General features: G+C 56.8%; 12 protein-coding genes across 12 annotated transcripts; 7 read left to right on the forward strand and 5 right to left on the reverse strand.

The window, feature by feature from the left end:
* The first annotated feature begins 35 nt into the window (after nt 1-35).
* L226DRAFT_550116 (tryptophan synthase beta subunit-like PLP-dependent enzyme) lies at nt 36-1617 on the forward strand. The gene is made up of 5 exons (XM_067682727.1): nt 36-246; nt 304-602; nt 659-837; nt 894-1196; nt 1252-1617. Exons 1-5 carry the CDS (start codon nt 142-144, stop codon nt 1503-1505), a joined length of 1140 nt encoding a protein of 379 aa, XP_067540405.1. The 5' UTR covers nt 36-141; the 3' UTR covers nt 1506-1617.
* On the reverse strand, nt 1380-2196 carry L226DRAFT_530028 (uncharacterized protein). Its single transcript, XM_067679746.1, has 4 exons — nt 1993-2196; nt 1891-1932; nt 1669-1831; nt 1380-1611 (listed from the first exon to the last, which is right to left on the reverse strand). Exons 1-4 carry the CDS (start codon nt 2101-2103, stop codon nt 1601-1603), a joined length of 327 nt encoding a protein of 108 aa, XP_067540406.1. The 5' UTR covers nt 2104-2196; the 3' UTR covers nt 1380-1600.
* Nucleotides 2197-2352: 156 nt separating this feature from the next.
* On the reverse strand, nt 2353-4041 carry L226DRAFT_182948 (uncharacterized protein). The gene is made up of 7 exons (XM_067672715.1): nt 3849-4041; nt 3402-3775; nt 3258-3346; nt 3058-3203; nt 2951-3002; nt 2806-2887; nt 2353-2745 (listed from the first exon to the last, which is right to left on the reverse strand). The coding sequence occupies exons 2-7, from the start codon at nt 3549-3551 to the stop codon at nt 2551-2553; spliced, it is 714 nt and encodes a 237-aa protein (XP_067540407.1). The 5' UTR covers nt 3552-3775; nt 3849-4041; the 3' UTR covers nt 2353-2550.
* Nucleotides 4042-5939: 1898 nt separating this feature from the next.
* On the forward strand, nt 5940-6962 carry L226DRAFT_608838 (uncharacterized protein; the record flags this gene model as incomplete). Its single annotated transcript, XM_067685974.1, has 1 exon — nt 5940-6962. The coding sequence occupies one exon, from the start codon at nt 5940-5942 to the stop codon at nt 6960-6962; it is 1023 nt and encodes a 340-aa protein (XP_067540408.1).
* On the reverse strand, nt 6728-9036 carry L226DRAFT_500075 (uncharacterized protein). The gene is made up of 6 exons (XM_067677747.1): nt 8968-9036; nt 8725-8915; nt 8550-8671; nt 8225-8495; nt 7923-8164; nt 6728-7872 (listed from the first exon to the last, which is right to left on the reverse strand). The coding sequence occupies exons 1-6, from the start codon at nt 8985-8987 to the stop codon at nt 7117-7119; spliced, it is 1602 nt and encodes a 533-aa protein (XP_067540409.1). The 5' UTR covers nt 8988-9036; the 3' UTR covers nt 6728-7116.
* Nucleotides 9037-9526: 490 nt separating this feature from the next.
* L226DRAFT_608840 (glutamate decarboxylase) lies at nt 9527-11730 on the forward strand. Its single transcript, XM_067685975.1, has 8 exons — nt 9527-9613; nt 9671-9706; nt 9754-9864; nt 9919-10093; nt 10148-10504; nt 10559-11109; nt 11165-11389; nt 11449-11730. Exons 1-8 carry the CDS (start codon nt 9599-9601, stop codon nt 11596-11598), a joined length of 1620 nt encoding a protein of 539 aa, XP_067540410.1. The 5' UTR covers nt 9527-9598; the 3' UTR covers nt 11599-11730.
* A 318-nt stretch (nt 11731-12048) lies between these two features.
* Nucleotides 12049-15709, forward strand: L226DRAFT_530032 (uncharacterized protein). Its single transcript, XM_067679747.1, has 12 exons — nt 12049-12248; nt 12320-12352; nt 12420-12477; nt 12572-13154; nt 13209-13653; nt 13712-13835; nt 13885-13919; nt 13976-14066; nt 14119-14267; nt 14316-15094; nt 15149-15323; nt 15388-15709. Exons 1-12 carry the CDS (start codon nt 12120-12122, stop codon nt 15607-15609), a joined length of 2823 nt encoding a protein of 940 aa, XP_067540411.1. The 5' UTR covers nt 12049-12119; the 3' UTR covers nt 15610-15709.
* Nucleotides 15710-16046: 337 nt separating this feature from the next.
* On the forward strand, nt 16047-17833 carry L226DRAFT_183037 (uncharacterized protein). The gene has a single exon (XM_067672716.1). It carries the CDS (start codon nt 16152-16154, stop codon nt 17661-17663), a length of 1512 nt encoding a protein of 503 aa, XP_067540412.1. The 5' UTR covers nt 16047-16151; the 3' UTR covers nt 17664-17833.
* Nucleotides 17834-19299, reverse strand: L226DRAFT_183047 (uncharacterized protein). Its single transcript, XM_067672717.1, has 6 exons — nt 19029-19299; nt 18900-18974; nt 18786-18843; nt 18619-18728; nt 18430-18549; nt 17834-18363 (listed from the first exon to the last, which is right to left on the reverse strand). Exons 1-6 carry the CDS (start codon nt 19063-19065, stop codon nt 18005-18007), a joined length of 759 nt encoding a protein of 252 aa, XP_067540413.1. The 5' UTR covers nt 19066-19299; the 3' UTR covers nt 17834-18004.
* An 824-nt stretch (nt 19300-20123) lies between these two features.
* On the forward strand, nt 20124-21162 carry L226DRAFT_500085 (symbiosis-like protein). The gene is made up of 5 exons (XM_067677748.1): nt 20124-20187; nt 20248-20303; nt 20380-20448; nt 20513-20649; nt 20711-21162. Exons 1-5 carry the CDS (start codon nt 20154-20156, stop codon nt 20769-20771), a joined length of 357 nt encoding a protein of 118 aa, XP_067540414.1. The 5' UTR covers nt 20124-20153; the 3' UTR covers nt 20772-21162.
* A 182-nt stretch (nt 21163-21344) lies between these two features.
* L226DRAFT_530036 (mitochondrial 37S ribosomal protein mS37) lies at nt 21345-22101 on the reverse strand. Its single transcript, XM_067679748.1, has 4 exons — nt 22064-22101; nt 21908-21964; nt 21709-21839; nt 21345-21644 (listed from the first exon to the last, which is right to left on the reverse strand). Exons 2-4 carry the CDS (start codon nt 21942-21944, stop codon nt 21573-21575), a joined length of 240 nt encoding a protein of 79 aa, XP_067540415.1. The 5' UTR covers nt 21945-21964; nt 22064-22101; the 3' UTR covers nt 21345-21572.
* A 220-nt stretch (nt 22102-22321) lies between these two features.
* Nucleotides 22322-23716, forward strand: L226DRAFT_566407 (UBC-like protein; the record flags this gene model as incomplete). The annotated part of the gene is made up of 8 exons (XM_067683912.1): nt 22322-22358; nt 22431-22507; nt 22560-22571; nt 22632-22781; nt 22837-22858; nt 22914-22955; nt 23014-23116; nt 23194-23716. 8 exons carry the CDS (start codon nt 22322-22324, stop codon nt 23714-23716), a joined length of 966 nt encoding a protein of 321 aa, XP_067540416.1.
* Nucleotides 23717-23853: the final 137 nt, after the last annotated feature.

The raw sequence follows: 23853 nt of genomic DNA on the forward strand, positions 1-23853 counted from the left end.
CTCTCCTCCAGGCTGATTCAGGCTCATCAGTAAGTCCAGACTCTGAAGAAACCCTCTGACTAAGATCAGAGGTTAGGGATATGAAGTGCGGCCCATCGCAGGCACATCGCGTGCCCTACTCCTGCATAGTCCGCCTACATCATGGTGCTGAACACGTATCCCGACAAGCTCTGGCTCGAGACGCCCCTGATCCGCTCCATCCATATCTCCTCCCTCCTCGGTTGCAGCGTCTACCTTAAGCTCGATGTAAGACTCATCCTCGCTTCCTGCCGCCAACCACACCAATACTGACGGCCGATACAGACGCTCCAGCCTCCACAGTCCTTCAAAGCTCGCGGCATCTCACATTACGCGCAGCATGCCGTCCGCACCCACGGGCCAGGCGTGCATCTCATAATTGCCTCGGGTGGTAATGCCGGACTTGCCGCTGCATGGGCAGCCAAGGTTCTCGGCGTAAAGTGCACCGTGTACTTGCCCCATGGCGTTAGCCAATCGACAATCGACTTCATGCGCAAGGAGGGGGCGGAAGTCGTCATTGAGGGTGATTACTACCTGCAGGCACTCCAGCGTGCGCAGCAAGCTGTCGAGGCCGAGCCCAATGCGTAGGTTCATGTGCAGATCTTCACGTCATCAGCTGCGCTAACGTGAAGGACGATAGGGTTATGGTGCCTGCGTACGATGATCCTATCCTGTGGGAAGGACATGCGAGCCTAGTCCATGAGATCAAGAGTCAGCTGCCAGAAGGCACTGCACCCGACGCCATCTTCTGCAGCGTAGGCGGTGGAGGCCTTGCAGCTGGTATCATAGAAGGCTGCAAATCGGTCGGCTGGGACAATGGTGAGCCTTCCACGAACTTTGCGGACGCGCTCGTACCTCAGTATTGTGTAACACAGTTCCACTCGTGACCGTCGAGACACATGGGTCAAACTGCTTCTACCAGTCTCTGTCGCTTAACGAAGGACCATTCGCCGGCAATGTGGAGTCCAGGAAGGTCCCGGAGGGAACAACCGCAGAGTATGACAAGGAGCACAATGTCACCGTCGCTCACATCGCCAAGTTGACGTCGCGTGCCACATCCCTCGGGGCGACTTCTGCTTCGGCTGGTGCGGTCAAAATGGCTTTGCAAAGGACCGGGGGCGTTAAGAGTGTATGCGTGTCAGACGAGCTCACCATGCAAACTTGTCTGTCCTTCACGGGTGAGGTTGATCACACACATAATCGAAGCAACCGATGAGCTCACCTACTCTCCAGATGACCACAAAACATTGGTCGAGTTAGCATGCGCAGCTACCCTCGTTCCAGCGTACAACCCGAGCCTGTTCCGAGAGTTGGTCCCTCAGACCGACAAGCCTGCCACTGTCGTGTTCATCGTATGTGGGGGGTTCAAGGTTTCACTCAAGGACCTGAAAGAGTACGAACGCATAGTAGAAGCGGACATTGCAGCGGGCGGGGAGTGGGACGTCGCATTGAACGGTCAAAGCATCAAGATTCCCAAGGTGCAGTAGAGCGAAGAGTGGTGTGCGTAGCGTGTAGAAATACAATCGGCACCGAAAAGGTCATTACTAGAGCAATATAGGGATAGATAGCGAACGCAGCCACTTCATGAACGGCCTGAACAGAGGACAGGATGAACGGACTGAATAAAGAGGTGGGATCATCTGCGCTCACCCCATGGCCACCAACTCCGACCAATCGACTTCTGCTCCTCTGCGGCCTGCTGAGCGAGATGTGCGGCCCTCGCCTCCGCATCACGCTGAGCTTTTCGCTCCATGTTCCTGGCCTTGATTTTTGCCAGCTCCTCCTTCAACGTTGTGGGGTCCGTAGGAATGTCCTGTTCCAGCATGCTCACTTCAAAATGACTACTCCACATTGCACCTGTAGCAGACGTACCTTTATGATACGGTGTTCAGGAGGGAAGATCCTGTCCTTGTACTGTGGGGAACAACGGATTAGAGGCTTACGGAAATGCGTATGCAGGGACAAGCCACGTACAGGGAGGACATTCTTCGCATACCAGTCCGGGTTGCCGTAGTAGAGGAGCATGACCACCGGAAAGAAGACATACACGGAAAACTTGAAAACCTCGAGATTGGGGCCGCCCATGGTGATGTTTTTGGGGGACTATTCAGCAGTCGGACGAACCAAGGACGAACAGCAGGGGGAGACTTCGGAGTCGTAGAAATCAACCAAGCCCACAGCGCTCCGAAGCCAAGTCCAGAGCTTTCAATTCGGAAGAACGGCAGAACAAGCGCCCGTCTCGGGTGATCGAGGCCCTTCCCGGAAAGGTAGGTCACTACTACAAACCTTAAGTACTTCCTTCAAGCTCTAGTACCGGCAGTAACTTTGAGGTTGACCCTCCGATCCTGACAACAACTGGAGTATAAGGTAGTATATTGAGAAAACATATACAGGGAACATCTTGTGCTCCAGGAGAGAGCACGGCGAGTCCGCAGTATTACAGAGTCGTGAAAGAGGAGCGTATGTATCATTTCTACGAGCACACTGGGCCGTTTTGTTGAACGTCCGACCCCCAAAATCCCAATATCACGCTTACGCCGCGAACAACATCGCAAGAGCGACACCAAAGACAGTAGCGAGAGCACCCGACGCACTCACGCGCATCGCGCCGGAGCTGCCTCCGCTACTTCCACTGCTGCCGCTACCGCTGCTGCCCGACGCAGTGGCGGCGGGGGTGGCAGTCGCGACAGCGCCTACACCACCGGTGACGGGGCCGTTGTCCTGGAGCTATTGTGTGATGCATTGGTCAGCGGCTTTCCGATGGGAACATTTTGTATATGAGCTTACCGTCTGTTCTGAGGCACCGACCTTGACGGCGGCCGCCTGCCATGCGTCGAATGTGTTGCCAGAGGAAGGTGCATTGATGGATCTGCATAGTCACGCATATGAGTAAGTCGACGGCCGTTCTATAGCCCAGTGGAACGCGACATACCCGACCATGCCAAGACCGCAGTGAGTGGGTGCCTTGCAGAAGAAGTAGATCGCTGTGCATCCGATCATGTCAGCTGCATAATGAAACTGCACCCATGGACCACTCACGGATCTGGTCGTTAGTGACATTCAGCGTCCACTGGACGCTGTTCTGAAGACCTGAGTCGAAACCAGCCGAGTTGCCGCCCTGCGCCGCGAGCGGCTGACACGGGTTGGCGAAGTCACCCTGGGTAACCGAGTGCGGGGTAGCACCACTTGTACTACGAGTCAGCCCAGCAAGCAACTAGCAGCACGAGACGGACACTCACGCAGGGAAGAAGAAGGTAACGAGCGTGCCGTTGGAGGCAGTCACGTTGGTAGGGCTAAAGACGAAGTTGCCGCCAGCGCCGACGTCGATCTGTAGCATGTATCAATATTGACACTCAGCGACGGCGACGGCGGGAAATACGTGCGTTAATCTGTCCGTTAGTGCTCGGCGGTGCAGAGGGCGCGACAGCCGCTGCTTGAGTTGTCGGGTTGGCTGCAGGCGGGGCATAGCCATACTGAGGGTTGGCCGCTGCCAAGAGAGGGAGAAGGGCAAGCGAGAAGGCTGTCGCAAACATCTTGGTCGTCGCGAATGAGAGTCGAAGGGGGAGTAGAATCTGAGGGGAGAAGACTCTAGCGGCGACCTTTGAATAGCAACCCGGAGGCAATGGGTGGGGAGGGAGCAAGCGAGGGAACTTGAGGCTTTATAGCAACGACGTGAACTCCGAAGTGTTGACATCTTCATTTCTCAGCGGAACTGGAAGGACGATAGCGGAACTGCGCAGCTGCGGCTGTGTGGCTCCTGGCCCGTAGAACATGGAGAATGCGTGAGTAGAATAGGGACGACACCGATGGTAGTGGAGCGAATAACTGACCAACGGGATTCCTAGGCCCAATCACCAATATTCCTGGAGATCTGCTCCCGGCGCGTTGTTTTTAGCGAGCAGCATTCTTCGCACAATACGCTCTCGCAGTGTTTCATGGAACCCCTTCTGGGACAACGTGTTCCCTCGCGGATTGAGATAGGCAGTGTCCTGTGGCGGGAGGAGGTCCCACAGTGAGAAAATTCTCGCGCTTTGAGCACGGGACTGTGCCCGACGTGGCTCGAGGAAGACGGCTTGCTTTCGTGCCTTCAATGCACGTCGTGGATGCCGTTGTCCGCAGCCATCGTTCGGTTGTGTCTAGGGCGAATACGGGATTCTCGAAGATTTCTTCAATGGAGGACGGCGAGGTGAGGGTTCGCGACTAGAACCCTTGACGCCGACCCGCTTTCGGACGCCCGCTTATGACCGCCCAGGAACAGCCTGTGCATGTTAGCCCCCCCCTACAAAGCCACGCGCCCGAGGGACTTCGACACAAGTACGGCAATGTGTCCTTGTAGACCTGCCACATATGGTTCAACTCGAATCACAACTAGGTCCGCAGTAAAGTGACACTTCCCTCGATCACGTCTTCCCCGTCCACGATGCAATAATGCAATCATCATCAGGAGTGTCGGGGCCCCGACGGTGGGAATAGGCGGCTCAAACCCCCAGAATTCCCTTCGGACTCATCCCGCTGGGGTAACCCTATGAAGACCCGACCGCCAGTGTTCACCGAGATAGCCGGCCGCAGCCAAAGATCATCGCCGGCGGGGCGAGCCAGGGCTTCGACAGCGTGGAGGAAGCTAGAATCGCGTTTCATGAGGTTCGATCCGGTTAAGACGCGTCTGCCTGGTCTTCGTCAGCACATCATATAGAGCACATTCCGCAGCGACTTCGAGCTACGTACAGCATCGATCAGCTTGACCGGGCCCCGGTGGAATGAATGTTGCCGGGCTGCTCTCGGGGTGCCGCAAATGCCCTCAACCTCGCAGATGAGAACAGCTGGTTCAGCCTGTGTGGTACTGCTGAGGAATAGTCAATTGCGCAGGGAGGAGAAGCTCGGCTTGCAAACCAAGCAAGTGCTGATAGGTTGATGCCTGACAACGACCCGTTGGAACAGGCCCCGACGACAAGCTCAACTCAATTCCCATCTTGCGTGGCAATACAGCATCGACACGTCGCGGTATTACATTGTGCCTGCGAAAGTCGAGGCTACTCGCCCACGAACATCATGTGCAGCGTCGTGCTGAGATTCCACCGCGACAATACAGATCGCGGCGCCAGTAGAGGCAAAGTCGCCTTCTGCATTCAACGAACACAAATCCACGATAGCCATGGTGCCATTCCGTGCCGCAACCCAGTAAGCAACACCGAGGACGTGAGAAAGCGCAGTGGGCTGACCTCGAATATATGATCGTCTGCCCTGTGCAACGTGCACACGCCCGCACCAAGCCCGCGTCCTCGTCTCCGCCTCACACTATGACAGCGCGCGCATTACGGATCGCCCACCCGGACCCCCTCACGAATTGCGAACAAGACCAAGCAAAGCATCCGGGTGACGTCTACCCCATATTCTGTTTGAGACCGAGGCTGCAGGGAGAGAGGTTCCGGTACGTCATCTCATCCATGTTCGTCCCGCTGGCCAAGTTCGCAATCGGACCAGCACACGGCCCACAGAACGCAGTTACTTGGAGGATGAATTGTGATCGAGACGGCGGTGACGAGCAAGCTTTGGCGAGGCTGTGCGCTCGTCATCACAAACGCTCGCAAGTGATGGCGGTACGGCCCAAAATGGCAATCGTTCAAGAACACCGACCGCGTCCCGCTGTACAATTTAGCACTAACAAAGGTCTTGGAGCAGCTAGTCTTCGACGAAATACAATAGAAGTGGATATGAGCCCTCGATCTCCCCCCTTCGTATGTTTGTTTCCGCTGTTTGTCGGATGCTCACCATCTTGCATATATACCACGCTACTGTCGAACTTACATCCCATCATTCTCTAGCCTACATTCACACCGCCATAGCGTATCTGAGCACCTCTCTTAGCATCGCACAGATACCACACATCACTTATCACACCCCACCACATCCCATCATCCATCATGACTGCGACGCGCACCAGGCCACACTTCCCCCGAAGCTTCTCTTCAGGGTACAACGCCGACGACAAGTACGAGCTAGTCCACGGGCTGCAACGCACGCAATCCATGCCCGCCTCCTACCCGTCCACCCGCCCCTGGGGCCAAAGGAAGCGCGCAATCACCGGTCCCATCAAGCCCGCACCTAAGCCACCATTGACACGCGCCCACTCGGAGCGTGCGTCAACCACACCCTCGTCTGCTGCGCTTGAAGGTCGGAGCGCACACCACCGCTGCGGCGGCGGCGTGGCCATGCGGCGTGACGGGTTCGGCGTGGGTGGACCCCACGGCCACCAACGGCCAGGCCTGCGGCGCTCTCCTCCAGCGGTTCACCGTTTCGAGTGGAGGTCCGGTGGGCTCGTGATATGCCCTCCTGCAGGGCCCTCTCTCTCGGACGTGATGGAAGACGAGAACAGCGACGCGAGCGACGACGACGAGGTTGAGGAGGAGGAGGAGGAGTACACCTTCCTCCCTCCCGGACTCTCATCCCCTGTCCCGCGGGATCGGGAGACTGGCCTCCTGCGGACCTCGTCCATCGACATCACGCTGCCCTCGCGTTTCCCCATGAACGTGATGGAAGACGAGAACAGCGACGCGAGCGACGAGGAGGAGGAGCCGAACCCGTATGCGCGGTACACCTTCCTCCCTCCCGGACTCTCATCCCCTGTCTCGCGGAATCGGGAGACTGGCCCCCTGCGGACCCCGTCCGTGGACATTACACTGCCCTCGAGTTCCCCCATGACACGCAGGACCTCCTCGTTGCTGTCGGCCACCGCCATCCGGCCGTCGCTGTCGCGTATGGGATTGCACATCCACGACCACAGGCTCGATCATGGCCCGGGCGGCAATGCTGACGAGGACGCGTTCCTCCGGACCCCCGGCCCCCTGCTCACGCCCACGCCGCGAGGGTACTCAGGCCTGACCATGGACACGATGGGTGCGCCCACCTTGTCACGTTTCAACAGCTTTTCGTCGCGTCGTCTGTGATGATGTAGTGCACATACTTCGTATAATCATGTTGTACCATACAATGGCTGGTAAACCCACAATATAACTATAATCAACTCTACGCGAGATATCAGCAACAGCACGTCTGCATGATTGAGATCTTACAGTGTCACGAGCTTCCCTAAAAGCCTCGTCAACTGTCCCCACCCCCAGCGTTCATGCCTTCAACCGCGAACTGCACCCTCCTGACCCCCAGCGTACGCAAATTCACGAGCACAATCAGCCCCGACTCCCTAAAGCTTGGCAGAAGGACGATCCGGCATCTCTTCGGTGACCTCTCCGCCTCATCATCCAAACTCTCATCGCCGCCGTCCTCCACGACTTTGGTCGCGAACGCAGGCTGATTGCCAACAACGTAGATGTCTGGCGTCTGGGGCATGACGAAGGGGTCCTTCAGGAAGTACGGATGACACCATAACGTGTCTGGCGCCGTGGGTGCCATATGCCGCCACCGGAGAGTCGATTCGGCCAGTTTCAGACGGGTCATGGGTGGCGTGCGGACGTATTTGAACATGTCGTCCACGGGCTGGCCTGAGTGGACTAGGATAGATCGCGTCGGCTCCGGCTTGACCGGATGCGCGGACGTGCCGTTGACTTTGGCTTTAGACGTGGACGCTCCGGGCTGGCTCGCACGGGAGGAGGATGCGGCCGACTCGCGTGCTGGAGCAACACTGATGTAAGTCGGATTTGACTCGCATTTAAATGTCGCGTAATGAGATGCACCGCCAAACATGGCGCGAGGCAGAGGTTGTTGAGGAAGAATGGTGGCAGCGGGATCAGAGGGCCCGGGAAGGAGATGGACGGGGATCGAACGACAGACGTCTGTCAGGTGTACGGCAAGATTTTGGGTAGGGTGTGGAGTGAAAGATGCCTCTTGTCCATACTTGCGCTACCTCGGGATTCAGCAATGGCAATGCGTCCAAAGAAATACGTTCTTACTGATTTTCGTTCTGGCTCTGCAGTAGAGATGCCAGCCGAAGGTTGTATAGGTCCCAGAGAGTTGCCGGCGATGATCAATCTTGAGATGCGTGACGATTGTAGTTGGTCATCAAGACCGCCAGCTTCGCCTGCGAGATACTCGGCCAACAGTTGGACTTGACCCTCAGCTGCGTTGGCTGCACCGACTTCGAGACCTGAAACAAGAGCCACCCATTCGTCTGCGCCTACTAGCGAGGATTCACCTGCCAGGCCCATGAGGAATGATCGAGATAAGGAACATGACTGCAGGTGGGGGGACTCACCATCAACGTCCATGGACTCGTCTGACTTGGTCGCAGGCCAAGTGAGTCCTGCAGAGGGCTGTGGTGCCATTCCCGGGAAGCAGATGTCAACGACCTCGAAATCACCGTTGTGAGTTTCGATTCCCAACGCGCCCATGATGACGCCTGTCACGAGACTGGTGTTGTTGAGACGTTCGCCGACAAGACAGATCCGACCACTCTCGTCCTCAAGCATGACGTTGTCGTTCTCCGAATAAAACTTGTCTCTTGGTGGAGGAGCAGGTATGGAACGCTGCGGGGCACGGATTCAGTAACATGAGGGATACTCACAGGAGACTCCACCCACATCTCGCGCGATATCCTCCAATACATTCGGCTTCAAGGGCATGTCCATGTACACGGTGCCGATGATGAAGCACAGCTGTCCCTTCTCGACGTCAAGGACACGTGGAACGAAGACGGGGTTTCCTGGAGCCGCGGCGATTGGAACACGGTAGGGCCAGCAGGAAGGATGAACGCACCGGCTACTTCGCTCCATCTGCTTTTCGCGCGCTGCTCTACGTGCTGCCTGAGTGCGCGTAGCCTCACGAAGTAAATGTTCGAGTACTGATGCTTATAAGACTTGTCGGAGGATTTGATGAGGAAAGAGGCTTCTTCTGGTGGTGCAAGGAGGGTGGTTCCTGGACGAGTGAGGGGGGCAGATGGTCTCGGACTGCATGAGGGTGAGCGTGGTGGGGGACTTGACAAGCAGAAAAGCTACCAACAGAGGATGGACAACAGCCATGTTGGTGCGAGCGGAGAGCGTTGAGAGTATTGAGCGCAGATGGCCCAGGATGCTGGGAGTCTCAGAGACGCGTCCGACGCGTCGCGACACGCGTCACGATCCTTTGGCCATGTTTGCCACCGCGTCTTGGGCGTCTGACCGCGTCGCGTCCTGGTCGTTTCGACTGGGGCCCTTCCGCGCATACTTACAGTATGTAAACGTAACATTGATGCTGCAATGCATCCACATCGAACCACTGAACTCTTGGATTGCGGTCGCTCTTTCTGCGTAGAGTTTGGCAGATAGGCACCGCAGTAATGCCTCAAGGTACTTAGGTGGGTCATCGATGGCACCGTGAGGGCGACCTCATGACAGCCTGACATTGTCTAGAGCATCATAAACGCGGCCTCGTGCACGCATGTTTGTGGGACGGCCCCGGAGTTGGGCTGTGCATGACGGCAGACGGGGACATTGCGGGTGTTCTGTATTGGCTCCCCTTGATGAGTAGGCACGATGATGTCATCCCCTTGCAGCGCGACACCTCTCTGCGCCGTATTTTTAGCAGCTCCCTCCTCTGCGTCGCAGCATACATATAGCCTCAAGTACACCCAAGGATCCCTCGTATCCCCACCATGGCCCTCTCCAAGGTACGTCTCTTGCTCCCCGTTCTCCCTCGTCGCTGATCTCCTCTCATCTTGCTACAGCATCTCAACGCCGACCAGCTCATCCAGTCTGCCAAGGTGCGAATGGCGTACCAGGGGCCTTGCATACGTCTGACACCGCACAGGACAACCCGAGCAAGGTTCACGTTCATAGCTCCACCAACCATAACATCAACAATGCATACGGTGCTCGCTATGGCACCGATCCAATTCCTAAGTATAAGCTACCATCCAAGGTTCGCCTCTTCAACCTCTGGGTATGTCTGCTCACCAACACTCAATTCTTGCAGGGTGTGAATGCCGACGCGGCGTACCAACTCATCCACGACGAGCTGTCTCTTGACGGCACTCCCGCCCTCAACCTTGCCTCCTTCGTTCACACATGGATGCCGAAGCAGGCCGACCAACTGATGATGGAGAATATCTCCAAGAACCTTATTGACCAGGATGAATATCCCATGACTCGTACGTGACCGACCCCTGCCCTATCCACTGTACCGTGCACTCATTTCATCACAGAGGTCATCCATACGCGCTGCATCTCCATTCTCGCCGACTTGTGGCACGCGCCCTCAACTCACCAAGCAATCGGTACTGCGACCACCGGCTCTTCCGAGGCCATTCAGCTCGGAGGCCTCGCCATGAAGCGCATCTGGCAGGAGAAACGCAAGGCTGCCGGCAAGTCGGTCCACGAGCCAGGCCCGAATATCGTTATGGGTGCAAACGCGCAGGTCGCCCTCGAAAAGTTCGCTCGCTATTTCGATGTCGAAGCGCGCCTTGTACCCGTCTCCGAGGAAAGCCACTACCGGCTTGACCCCAAGAAGGCTATGGAGTACGTGGACGAGAACACGATCGGCGTCTATGTCATCCTCGGAAGTATGTATCAGAATTTGCTTCGTGCTGTTCAGGGATCTCATCGAGCAAATATAGGCACTTACACCGGGCATTACGAGCCCGTGAAGGAGATGGCGGCGCTGCTTGACGAGTACGAAGCTCGCACCGGCCACTCTGTACCCATTCACGTTGATGGTGCATCCGGCGGCTTCATAGCTCCTTTCGCGACTCCAAAACTGGAATGGGATTTCACCATTCCCCGTGTCGTTTCGATCAACGCATCGGGCCACAAGTTCGGTCTCTCCTACGTCGGTGTTGGCTGGGTTGTCTGGCGTTCCAAGACCCTCCTGCCCAAGGACCTGATCTTCGAGCTGCACTACCTTGGGTCGGTCGAGTACTCCTTCTCACTCAACTTCTCTCGACCCGCGCACCCGATCATCGCTCAATACTTCAACTTCGTACACCTCGGGTTCGAGGGATACAGGAACGTCGCCTTGCAAGATCTCAAGAATGCGCGCTTGCTGAGTCGCGCCCTCGAGAAGAGCGGCTTGTTTGTGGTCTTGAGCGACATCCACAGACCAGTTGACGTTGACGGCGTCACGTCGGCTGTTCATGCGACGATTGGATTCAATGAGGAAAAGGTCGAGGTGAGGCTGGTGCGGTCACCCGCGTCATCCAACCCGGCTAACGTTTCGAACACAGAACTACGTCCCCGGGCTTCCTGTCGTATCGTTCAGGTTCTCCGACGACTTCAAGCAGAAGCACCCGGACGTCCAGCAAAAGTGGGTCCAGGTTCTCCTAAGGGCGAAGGGCTGGATCGTCCCGAACTACGAGCTCGCGCCGGACTTGCAGAGCGTGGAGATCCTCCGCGTGGTCGTCCGCGAGAACCTGACTGCTGTCATGGTCGACAGGCTGGTCGCCGATATCGTGAGTCCTGGTGGTGTGTACGGCACTTCCCGATAGGCTCTGACCTCCGTTGCTTGCAGATCGAGGTGGTCGAGGGCCTCGCGAAAGACGACTCTCCAATCCACGCCTTGAATGCGCTCAAGGGTCGCAAGACGGTTGAGGGCCACCATGGTCGCCTCGAGGAGGGATCGGGCAGCAAGCCGAGTGGAACCTTCGCCAGGCAGTGTTGATGATTGGGACAAGGTCGAAATTCTGTCCTCGGATTTATCACGCGGATTCCATGTTGTATGTTGACGTGTACTGCGAAGCTCCTACAAAATGTATAGTATGTTCGGAGGAATGAAGGCGGTCTCTACCATCACATTGTCACTTTGATATCGCACCCCGCGACACGTCCCATGTGTTCACTAAGTGAATCGACGACCAGATGGGGGGCTTGAAGTTTCTCCCTCACCGGCGCAGGATGCATTGCAGTCTGAGTAGCGTCGTTGCAAGCATGGCAGACCCGAAATGTATGTGATCAACAAGGATTCAGGGACTCGTGCAGATGGCAAAACGAACGTGAAAGACAGGGAGAGCGCGCCACAGACGCGATACCGCGCACGCGTCCTGTGCCTAGATCTGAGATCACGTACTGCCACTGCCCTCCCGCATCCTCTGCTTCTCATTGTACCACGACCTTCCACGACCTTTCTTAGCAGTCCGGTCTCTCTACACACTCTTCTGAGGAACCGGAAACCTTTGAAACTCTATGGACGGCCTGAAGATGTTCTCGAAACTGCCTCAGAAAATCCCGGACCCCTTCAACCTGCTGGGCGACCAACCGAAGCTGGCCTTCCGCAGTCAGCCTGGTGGCATAGCGAGGCTCGCTACCACTCGAGTGAGTACAGGCATCACGAGGTGATGAAAGCGGTTATGTGAATGAACAAATTCGTGCGCGTGCACCCGTAGAACATCTCGGAGAGAGACTCGTATTGGGACCAGGTGTGTGGTAGTGACCGTGCGCCGCCTCGCGCTCATCTTCTGACAAACCTTCTCTCCGCGCCCTTAGTATGTTGTCCTGTTCGACTCAGCGTCGGACGTCTTCACCCTCATCTCACACAACGATAGTACGTGCATACTCCCTCTCTCCAGCGGGCACATGGATGAATGAGCCTGACAATCCCCGTTCCCCGCCTGTCTACTTCCCACCCATACCGGCAGTCCGTCGCGCACTGTACGAGGCACCCGAAAACGTCGCGACGCTCATTCGCGTCATCACCTCCCGCCTATTCAACCTCGTCTCCGATCACACCTTCCCTGCGCCCCCGTCCTCACCCGTCACCTCGCTCGCGTCCTCGCTCTACCGCACAGGCACGGGCGCAGGTGCGGAGCGCAACGCCACCAAAGAGGTCCTAAACTGCATCCGAGTCCTGCAGCGCGTCCTCCCCGCGGTCTTCGATATCGAGAGCGAGACGAGCAAGTTCGAGCTCGAGGTCCTCTGGAAGCGAGTCGAGGTGCAGGAGGGCAGCAACACTTCGGGCGCGGGCGGTCCGGCAGTAGAGGATGCGAGTGCGCAACCACAATTTGTCATTGAGGATGAGGAAGACAGCGACGAGGACGAGGATGCCGAGCGTGCCCCCAAGTCTCCGCCTGCTCAAGCGCAGTCTACGGAGAAGCCGAAAGAGACGCACCCGTCCATTGCAGAGCGGCTGTTCAGCTGCCTCATTGACCTGATGTTTTGCTGTGGGTTTACTTTGCCAACGAAGATACAGGTGGACCACTACAAGATCAACTATGTCATATGGTATGTTTTGCGCATTTGTTTGGGACGAAGTTGTCATGACATGCCGCGCGACAGGGAGAAGGGAGTTGGGTCCACTGCAGATCCCGGCCCGAGCCAGCAGTACGAGAGCAACAAGACGGAGGTGCTCCGGTTACTCCTCGTTCTCCTCTCGCGACAGATCTATGTCCCGCCTTCAAACTTGTTCACCTCCCCATCCTCGTACACCCTCCATTTTGTGCAAAAGTTGCCCCGGCGCGATGTTCTGACGGTCTTGTGCTCTCTGATGAACACTGCCATGAACGCTACTCACCCTGGGAATGCCAACGTGATGGGCACTGTTGCAGGACGTCTGCCGTACAACCACCTACTGATGAAGGGGGAGGATCCACGCACGACCCTTGTCTCCACATGTTTCCAAGTGCTGTGCGTGTTGCTCGATTTCCAGAGCGGGAGCGCGCGCGATGAAGCCTCTGGTCCGACTGCCAAAACCAATGCTTTCAGGTACTTCATCGCCAAGTTGGTGAGTCGAAAGTCTCCGTCACCTTGATTCAAACTCTCTGACCTAGTCGGAAATGCAGCATCGACCAACCGACTTGTCCTTCATTTTGAACGGCATAGTAGGCATATTCGAGGATCACATGTCGTCGGTGAATGGTCTCCTTCCTGGTGCTAAGAAGTCAGCGCCGTACATGGTCGAGACGAGTCAGTGCCTACGTTGTGTCTTGTACGAGCTATTCTGATGCCTCCGCAGTCGTCTTCCTATGGAAGATGGTAGAACTCAACAAGGTACGTGACCGTATGGCGGAGCATATTTGCTTCTTATTTTAACAGATCTATCGCAGAAATTCCGTGCATACCTCCTCGACTCCGAGAAAGCAGTAGATATTTTAGCATATCTACTCTGCTACAGCCTTGAGATCAAGGACAAGCCAGGTGAACTCGTTGTGCATATCTTCCTGGGTGTTCTGCTGAACGAGAACTCCAGAACAACATGGAATGTGCCGAGTCCTGTCTTACTTGATCCAAAGCCTCTCCGCAGAGCGGGCATTCGGTATGAGGCTGAGCTCACCCGTGAAGACCCAGATCCCGCCGAAATTCGCGACCCCGGGTAATGCCGGGGACTTCATGATTCAAGTACGTCGGTAATGATTCACCACGAGTTTTGTGCTGACAGTCTCGCAGTCCATCTATGCCATGGTCGCCACGACATCAGGTACTCTGAACTCCCTATACCCTGCTCTCATCATCGCCCTGTCCAATTCTGCTCCGTACTTCAAAAACCTAAGCGTCACCTCTTCTGCGCGGCTGCTGCAACTGTTCACAGCCTTCTCAAACCCCTCGTTCCTCCTCTCCGACGAAGGGCATCCCCGGCTTCTCTTTTTCATGCTCGAAGCGTTCAATGGCGTCCTCCTGCACAACCTCTCTGATAACCCCAACCTTGCGTACGGAATCATCCGCGCCCACAAGCAGTTCGAGGACCTCGGCACCTTCACCCTTGGTCGTGGTCTTCGGGAGATCCGGCGTGTCCAGCAAGCGAAAGAGGAGCGTGCGAAGCAGGGCAAAGGCTCGATCAACAAGGGCAAGAACCGCGCACCCGATGAAGAGGAGGGTGCTCCGGCGAGCGAGAAGGCGCGTCTACTGCGCAACGAGACAGGATCGTTGGACTTGCCACGCAGTACGGAGTCGACCGACACGTTGCCTGAGGGAGCCCATACGCGACCAGCTGAGGACGAGTCAGCGACGAGGCCTCTGATGTCGCCTACTGCAGCAGAGACTCCTGGACTACCTTCTCCTCCAGGTGGCTCGGCCGCGATGTCGGAGAAGGCGCGAGGCAAGATGAGAGCGGCTGGGAGGTCACTATCGGGCGATATGACGGGCAGCTTGGAGCGTCTCGCGGCTGCGGGGGTGGGGCGGAATGGGTTCGTGCCTACGCAGGAGTGGGTGTCGTCGTGGCACCAAGGGTGAGTGCTCTCATGGGCTTACGACGGTTGCAGAAAGCTGAGTGATTCTTGTAGACTTCCTCTAGACATCCCTATGCTGGTCATATCGGAGCTGTTGCCGAAGGTTCAGAACCTGCAAGCATCGTTGAACGCGACAACAGCAAACAGTGCGATCATCGACATGCTGCGAAGCGCCAATCTCGAGCACGTCCTGCCGAAGGCGCCACCGCTATCACCAAGGAAGTTCCAGGTGAGACCCGTTGAGCTGATTGTAGCACGATGATCTGTGGCTGACTGCCCCCACCCGCATCTAGTGGTCAGACGCCTCGATAGTCTGGCTGACTTCGCTGATATGGGGTGAGATCTACGTGCGTGGAATGACGCCGTTGGGTATATGGAACTCGACCGCTGTCCGGCTATTCTACGTGAAGCATGCGCAGGCGCATCAGCGACAAATCACCGAGACGGTGACGAACGTCGTCGGCGGGTTGCTTGGTCGCACCGAGTCCTCCCAGTCAGTGGGTAGACGTCAGTAGCCGAATCGATCATCCTTGTGGACTTTTTTTCTTGGATTTGCTTGACCTGTACCATAGTATATACCAGCTTGTATGCATGGATCGGATCACACAGCGAGGACGTACATTTGGCCCTCGAAATTCCAGGACCATTAAGACCATAATTGGGGTACGTTACGATCACTGGCACGTGCTTCTCGGGTAGGTTGTTGAACGCGATCAACGCCGATCGCGTCTTGACTGGATCACTGTTGGAGGCGTCGCTGAGTCTTCGCTGGACCGCGTTTGCTCTCCGCATTCTAACCACCAGGAGTTCCCGGTGGGCTAATTGGTAGTGATTGAGCATGGAGAGTCGCTATCTTTCCGATCTTTCTTGCCTCACCATGAAACAGGCGACAATGCTTGCCAAAGGTGCGTGCGCATCATCCTCGTGTATGCGTCAGCCTGACCGAGCACCCAGCGAAGCTCAAGACTGTCTCCGATCTTCTGCTGAAGAAGCCAGTTGAATTAGCCAAGAAGTGCAGGATACCTGCCAGGGAGATGGAGGCCATCGTCAACATGGTATGCAAGGAACTCTACCAGCCGCCCAGTCTCCTGCGAGACGTGGCCAGCATTGGAGAGGAGAAGTTCACAACTGGCGAGTCTCACATGGACAAGGCCCTTGGTGGAGGGATACGCACCGGGCTGATATGGGAAATCTCCGGAGAGAAGTGTGTCATCGAAGATATGGACGGAGTGCCGGCTGTTCTAACCACCACGTTGACAGCAATGCCGGGAAGACGCAGCTAGCACTCCAGCTCTCCCTCACGGTTCAGCTACCTTCGAGACTAGGAGGGCTATCTGGCGCCTCATGCTACATTACGACTCGCGAAGAGCTCCAGACAGGCCGGCTGGAGCAAATGATCGACTGTCATCCGCTATTGACTCCCGAGCACTGCGGCTTCCCCAATGTCAAGACCAACCGCGTTATGAGCTTTGCAGCACTCGAACGCGTCCTGACCGAGGTGATCCCCCAGTTGATCGAGGAACGGGCCGCTCAGAACGTGAAGCCTATCAAGCTCATTGTCATCGACACCTTCTCAGATCTCTTTGACCGAGACAAGGACCCCAAATACGACGACCTCGTAGCACGAGCCCAGGACTTACGGAAATGCGCCCGGCTGCTCCTCAGGCTCGCAACAAAGCATCGCCTTGCTGTTGTTCTCCTGAGCTCGACGCGGCCCACACGCCCGCGCATCGACGGTGACGACAAGAGCCCGGGCGAGCTGCGTTACTCTGACCAATCGCGATGGTTCGCCCGTGCGCTTTCCCTTCCCGGGGAGGACGCCAACGAAGCTATCCTCGGACATGTCTGGCCAAACCAGCTCAACGTACGCATAATGATGAGCCGCACGATACGCACTCGGCCCCGCTCCGAAGTCGATCCCGGCATACGCCAGCGCGACGGCGAGAGGGCGGCGAAGCGGCGGAGACTCGACCCTCCGCCATCCTCGCTGTCCCAGTCGCCGGAGGATCAACGGATTCCCTACCGGCGATTTACTGTGATCTTCTCGTCTGTGGCGCCGCCTGCGTCGTGCGACTATGTTGTGGTCGAGCAAGGCGTGGTCGCGTTTGCTCCAGAAGAGCCGCCCCCGTCTACATATCTCTATGTCTCCCCAACTCCTCCCCCACCAAGCGCCTCGCCGAGTGGTGGCGATAGCAATACGCAGCCCCCGACGCAAGCCTCAAGGAACACATCTGATGCCAGATACCACCACGCTGAGAGCACAGCGAGCAGTTGCTCCTCGTGGTATCAGCAGTCCCTCTCCTACGTAACAGCTCCAAGCTCGCCTCACTCAACGCCCCCCCAAACCGGCCCAACTACGACTACGACAAGCACAGAAGACCAGGAGGACGAGATGTTCTGGGAGCTGACGCAGGACCAGGGACGGCTGTTGGACTTGCTGCCGGATGATGCGCTCGGTCCAAGCTTTGAGGAGGCCGCTGCGGAGGAGGGGCCGCCTCTCACGGAGGAGACTGAGCACTATAGCTCAGACTCCGAGCTGTGGAGACACTTTGACTCGGACTTCGATTAGGGCATGTGGCGGACGCATATACTCATCTCTCTTTATTCTTGCTCATATGTACGGATACCATGCATTGTTGTGGGTGCTTCCTAGGTTGCTCGCTCTCTTGATGTTGTACAATATATATGGATCAACCATCGTCTATGGGACCAAAATAGGTATGTGTCGTAATATACGTGATATCGCTACACGAGGGGAGAGAAAGGGAGACAAAATGGCTACAAACAAGGAGTGGACATGCTCGCACGACAGGGAGCGAAATAACCAGCCACACCGTAAAAACGATGCGGTAGACAAGAGAAACACATACAAACAAGAGCACAAGAGAAGGAACAGAAGGCGCAAATAACCTATACGGCTTCCCCAGGGATGATATACCATTGATACCGCGACGTCTTCACCGGGGGCGGCTCACAAAACTGGCGCGCCCTCGGGTTATACGTCGGCTTCGCAGGCTGCAGACCGGGGACCCCAACCTCAGCGCGCGGGTTGCCAAAGTTCTTCTTCGCCCAGAGCTCCGGGGGCGAGCCGTGCTGCACGGCGACGATCTTCGCCGAGATGCGCTTGTCGCTCGGGAAGCGCCGTGGGGGCGGCGGCGTGTACGTGCCCGCCGCCGCAGTCGAGGGCCACCGCACGGGCCCGTCGTCCTTGGCCACCGCATCAAGCCAGGCATTCTCCTCTTGGACGAGTATCCACAGCAGGTGGACCGCTGAGGGAACGGACAGAGTCAGCCACATGGGAGGATTAGATATTGAGGGGAACGTTGCGTACTCACAAACGGTCCACGCGAGCCAGATGAGCGTGATTGAGGCGATGGCTGCGACGTCGGGATGGGGGACCCCCGCGAAGCCTTCGGGAAGGTTGAGTGCATGGACGGTGATCCACACCGCGTTGGCTGTTGGATGTGCGAAGGTGGGTCAGTGACGTGCAGGGTGGCCAAATTATTGTTAGAGACAGGACCCACCGAGACTGAGGACCCAGAGGGCCACGAGGAAGACGCGCTCGTCAACGGAGTCGCGCTGCATACGATGCGCGTTCGTCATCGTCCGATAGCGGGTGTAGTAGTACCATAGGCTAGTGCGGAGAGGGAGTCAGCCTCGTCGCCAACTGTCCGGTGGCTCCAAAACGTACCGTATAGAAAGCATAAAGATGAGGATAGCCTCTATGCCAATAGCAATGCCCTCTGTGCCTACGTAGAACCGATATTGAGCTCGAGTACACCACGTCGACGAATTGGGTACTTACTCCTCCCTGAACGAACAATGAACGAAAGAAGGAAAAGAAGACCAAGTCCGACATGCAAAGCGAAAACGAAGACGGCTGTAATCATCGTGAGTGAGGAGTACGGTTAACCTTCGAATGAACTCGACTGACTAAGGGTGAACTTGAATACAAACTGCAACGAAGACATCCTTGATGAGGAAAGCAGAGCGAACGAAGTCAAGCTTGTAGGCTGGGACGAGAAGGCAACGCTCTGCACCCTCTACGCTGAGAGCAGGAAGCAAGGAGTCGGAGAGGTCGTTCTTGAGGGTTTGGCAGACTCCAACCAGGAAAACAGGTGCGGTTTATAACGGCTCCTTACGCCACCAGCGCCACGACAAAGCAGTCCAAGGCCATAGCGACAGAGCCACTTGGTCAAAGCGGGCAATTGAGTTAAGCCCGGGTGATAGCAAAGTGTGACCGGACGAAAGATGAAGACCAAGCGGGGTCGGCGAACTGCGTGGAGCGGTATGCGCTTTGAACTCCGAACTTTGAAGGGTGGTCAATGTCCATGCATAGGGACAAAGGCTTGGTGGCGTTGCGGTGTTCCGCAAGGGATAGCGCCCCCTCCCCTATGTAACATAGGCATGTGAAGACGTCCCTCCAGTGCAGGACCCAGGTCAAAGAAGAATGAGCTCTGTCATAAGGACCAATCTGCAGCAGCTCGGTATCAGCGTGGCAGCAGACATGCGCGATCCACGTTACCTCCGCTTGGTGTCGGCCTCTCTTGGTCGCAGTGAGTTTCTCATAGCACGCTTAAACCTTGTGTGCCTCGACGTGAAGCTGCTACGCTTGTTTCACATTTGGGAAATGAGCGCAGTTCGACCATCTCACCTCGTGCCACTCGAGTGTGGCCGGTGCATTCGTGGCCATTCTTGAATTACCTTGTACTTACGTTGCCACAATGGCTAACAAATACAAATACGAATTATGGCCTAATTCTCGCTGCTTGGCGAGCGGATGGAGACGTGGATGGCAGCGTTGGACGAGTTCCGAGGGCGCCTAGGGGCGGGACCGGGGAGAGGTGTCCAAAACGGGCGAGCTTCGCGGCGTTGTTGTCGCGTGTTTGCCGAGTCACGGGCCACGCCCGACTTGAAGCAGGCGGCGCATGGACCGTTTCCTGACTACTACTTGAGCTCCTTGTCGTCCGCTGCCTCTTGTCGTCCTCTCTCTCTCGCCTACCACCACCTCGTCACTCGCACTCGCCAGTCTTTCCATTCCCCACACACCTAGCACATCATGCGGTCCAAGTTCAAGGATGAGCACCCCTTCGGTTGGTGGCGCAGCCCGTCGATGTCAGCGATCTGAACTCATCAGCCGTCCCACTCTCCAGAGAAGCGCAAGGCCGAGGCGGAGCGCATTAGGCAGAAGTACCCAGACAGGATACCGGTACGTGTTTGTCCCAACTCTAGTGTCCCTTGCAGCCCTCTTACCTTCCGGATGCTGCGCACGGCGGGACGCGTAGGTAATCTGCGAGAAGGCGGACAAGACAGACATCCCCACCATCGACAAGAAGAAGTATCTTGTCCCATCAGTGCGTGCTCGTGCCCTCCCTCCGAGCTGTGTCATGGCGGGCGTGCTAAACAGTCGCGATGCAGGATCTCACCGTGGGCCAGTTTGTCTATGTGATCCGGAAGCGCATCAAGCTCGCACCGGAGAAGGCTATCTTCATATTCGTAGACGAGGTACTCCCCCCGACGGCAGCGCTGATGAGCGCAATCTACGAGGAGCACAAGTGCGTGTTCATCATCACTGTGGCGTCGTCGTTCACCCTTATTGACTGACCTTTACCGCAGGGACGAGGACGGCTTCTTGTATGTCAGTTACTCGGGCGAGAACACCTTCGGCTCACGGTGAACGCGCGTCCGATGTGTGCCGTTGCGGCCGACACCGTTCTCCTTCCCGCCTAGTCTCATTATCATCGTCGACATCTCCGGTCTTCATTTTGTCTCTCTTGCGGATGCGGACTCGATCAGCAGTATAGATACCGGCGGTGCACGTATCGCGTATCCGGGATATCCTTTCTCTATCTTCACTACGCATTTATCCCTTCCCACTGCCCCTGTCCCCGTACAGTGGTGCTCCGCCGCCGTCCGCCTTCTCCGTCGTGATGTAGTACATGTTTCCCCCGCGCTTCCACCCTCCACTCAGATAAACGTAGGCCGGAATCGATATCTCCCCCCGCCATCCCGTCTGCTTCATTCGGATGTGCGTTTTGTATTTTATTTGAGGAGCTTGTATCTTGCAGACCGCAGTGAACGAATGGAATAATGATGCATGTGTATATGGGATGTGTGGGAGTGGACATGCGACCCAGAAGTAACGTAAGTTAGACTTCCGTTGTCATTGCCCTAACGCCTGTATTCCAGAACAGAGGATACGTCCTTCAAAATCACAAAGTGGATCGGAACTAGTCCAGCTGATCGCAACGCCCGAGACTATAGTGCTCTCTCACTTGTTTGAAGCGACTTACCTCGCCCACTCACAAGCCAGGAAACATGCGTGCTGCAATCGCTCCTGATACTGGGAGGATACAGCCTCGCCAATGATCGTTCGTCTTCGTGTCCTGTATTCACCAGAAGTGCATTATGGGCGTATGATACAGCGACATACGCAGGATAAGAGTATGGGTGTAGACGGTCGCTCCGAGAAGTATGTCTAGTTGAGGGTCTTCCCAAGACGAGCCAGATGGTAGTTGATGGTAGGTTTGTGTTTCCTCGTCGGCGCAGGCTATAGAGTATGCGTCAGGACATCTTGCCCCGCGTCCATAATGGCACAAGAAAACGGCACTCACAGCAGTGCGCATGCAGGTCAGGAGTTGCTTCGCAGATTCCGCGCATGCACTCGTGGACATCACGTCACCCGTCGCAGACCAGCACGCGAGCATAGACGCGAACTGGGTTGTGCATGGCCTGACAGCGGTCGCTAGAGACAAACGAACGCGTATTGTGCTCAGGGTGAGAGTCAGCGCAAGAGAGAGGGTAGCAACACACCTTGGCGCGGCCTAACCTTGAGCTTTTCGATATACATCTTCCCGCCTCACCGACAAGCTACGTCCCGTCGCGTAGTCAAGCACACCCGGCAAAAGAGAAAGCAGCAAGCGTTCAGCGAGGAGCCCAGGTAAAGACGAGGAAAGCCAGCTGGCGCACCTTCAAGCGAATCAAAGCAAGCTGGTGGTCTCCGGAAAAGCAGAGGGGGACCAAATACGGCACGGGCCGGTGGGCCACGTGTGTCCACGTAGCGGGAAGCCTGATGGGCGCCTGCTCTGCGTGCGGGGGAATCACCAGGAAACGACCTCTCAGCTCAGCACCGTGACTTCAGCTTCAGCTTTCATCGACCTCCGCCATCCTCAGCCACCCGCCCTCCTCCCGCACGCGACCTGCTCGTCTCGATACGACGCCGACGCCATGGCTGCCCGCACAGGTCTCAACAAGAATAACTCCGGTACGTGTCTGAATTTGGGTCGGGGTGGCGAGGAAGGGAGTCAGTAGTACTGATGCACATACACGCGCGCAGCCGTCAAGCGCATTATGCAGGAGGCCCGGGAGCTTGCCAACGACCCATGTACAGACTATGCTGCGGCCCCACTTGAAGTAAGTCGCACATCTCTGGCATCTGCAGCGCTCAGTGCTCACGTTCCGGCAGGACGATATCTTCGTGAGTCTCACATACGAGGGCGCGTGCCGTCGCTAGCCGATCGACACTGACATCCTGCAGGAATGGCACTGCACGATCCGAGGGCCTCCTGGCACGGAGTTCGAGGGCGGACTGTACCACTTCCGCATACTACTGCCCTCCGAATACCCCTTCCGCCCGCCAGCTATCATGATGCTCACCCCAAACGGAAGGTTTGAGCTCAACACCAAGGTTCGTCTTCTGTCCGTTGCCTTGTTATTTATGAGGTCTCATAGCTCTGCTCTAGATCTGTATCAGCTTCACGAATTGTGCGTTCACTTTGTCTCTGATTGCGGATGTGTTTTGACCGCCGGCGTTGCGTAGATCACGAGGAGCTCTGGCAGCCAGCTTGGGGTGTGCGCACTGGTGAGTCCGATATCGGTCCGTTTTCGGTCTCAGCCCTAACCATCCCTGTCTACCCCAGCAATCATCGGTCTGCAAGGCTTCTTCCCCCTCAAGGGCACCGCCGCGGTAGGCGTCGGGGCGCTCGAATACCCCACAACGGAACGCAAGCGTCTCGCTGCTCTGTATGTCACCTTCTCAGCTATCCCCTTTCGGGGCATGTTGTAACGCCTACTCACCGCTTTATGTCCGCTCTCTGCAGGTCTCGCGAATGGGTATGCCCACGCTGCAACACGTCCAACCTCGAGCACTTGCCCGACCCACCTGCGTCCGAGGGCAGCTCGTCATCGTCGTCCTCGAGCGAGAACTCTTCAACAGATAACTCGACAACCTCGTCTTCCCCCGCTCCCGTCACGACGGATCTCACGCCGTCAGATACCCATACCACCCTCGGACTAGCACCGCAGCCCCCCGAGGCCGTCCCTCAACTTCAGCCCCTGCCTGTCCAGGAGGCTATCACCATCCGCCGCCCAATTCCGCTCATTGCACCCAAGCCGACCCGGCCACACGCCCACGCTGCCCTTGTCTCACAGTCCTTCACCCCGCCGCGCACCCCCGACCAGTCTCAGCCGGCCACGCAGCCCGCTACCAGAGACGGCACGCCTCAGCCGGCCCTTGTCGCGGCTGTGCGTGCGACGCCTCGCCGTCCGCCGATCCTGTTGGACACGGCCATATGTGTCCTGCTTGTGCTCATGTTCGCGCTTGTCGCTCGGAGGGTCCTTTGAGCGCGGTGCGCGTCGTCGCGCTGGCCCTCGCTGTCTCACTCTGGTTGCTTACGCCCCTCTCCTCAATCGCTGCCGGCCTTGTGTGGTGCGGCGGTTCTCTGGTTCGATGGATTGTATCATAGTGTACTGTAGTTACT

Source organism: Lentinus tigrinus (assembly GCF_003813185.1).
Source record: "Lentinus tigrinus ALCF2SS1-7 unplaced genomic scaffold L226scaffold_3, whole genome shotgun sequence".
NCBI classification, from domain to species: Eukaryota; Fungi; Basidiomycota; class Agaricomycetes; order Polyporales; family Polyporaceae; genus Lentinus; species Lentinus tigrinus.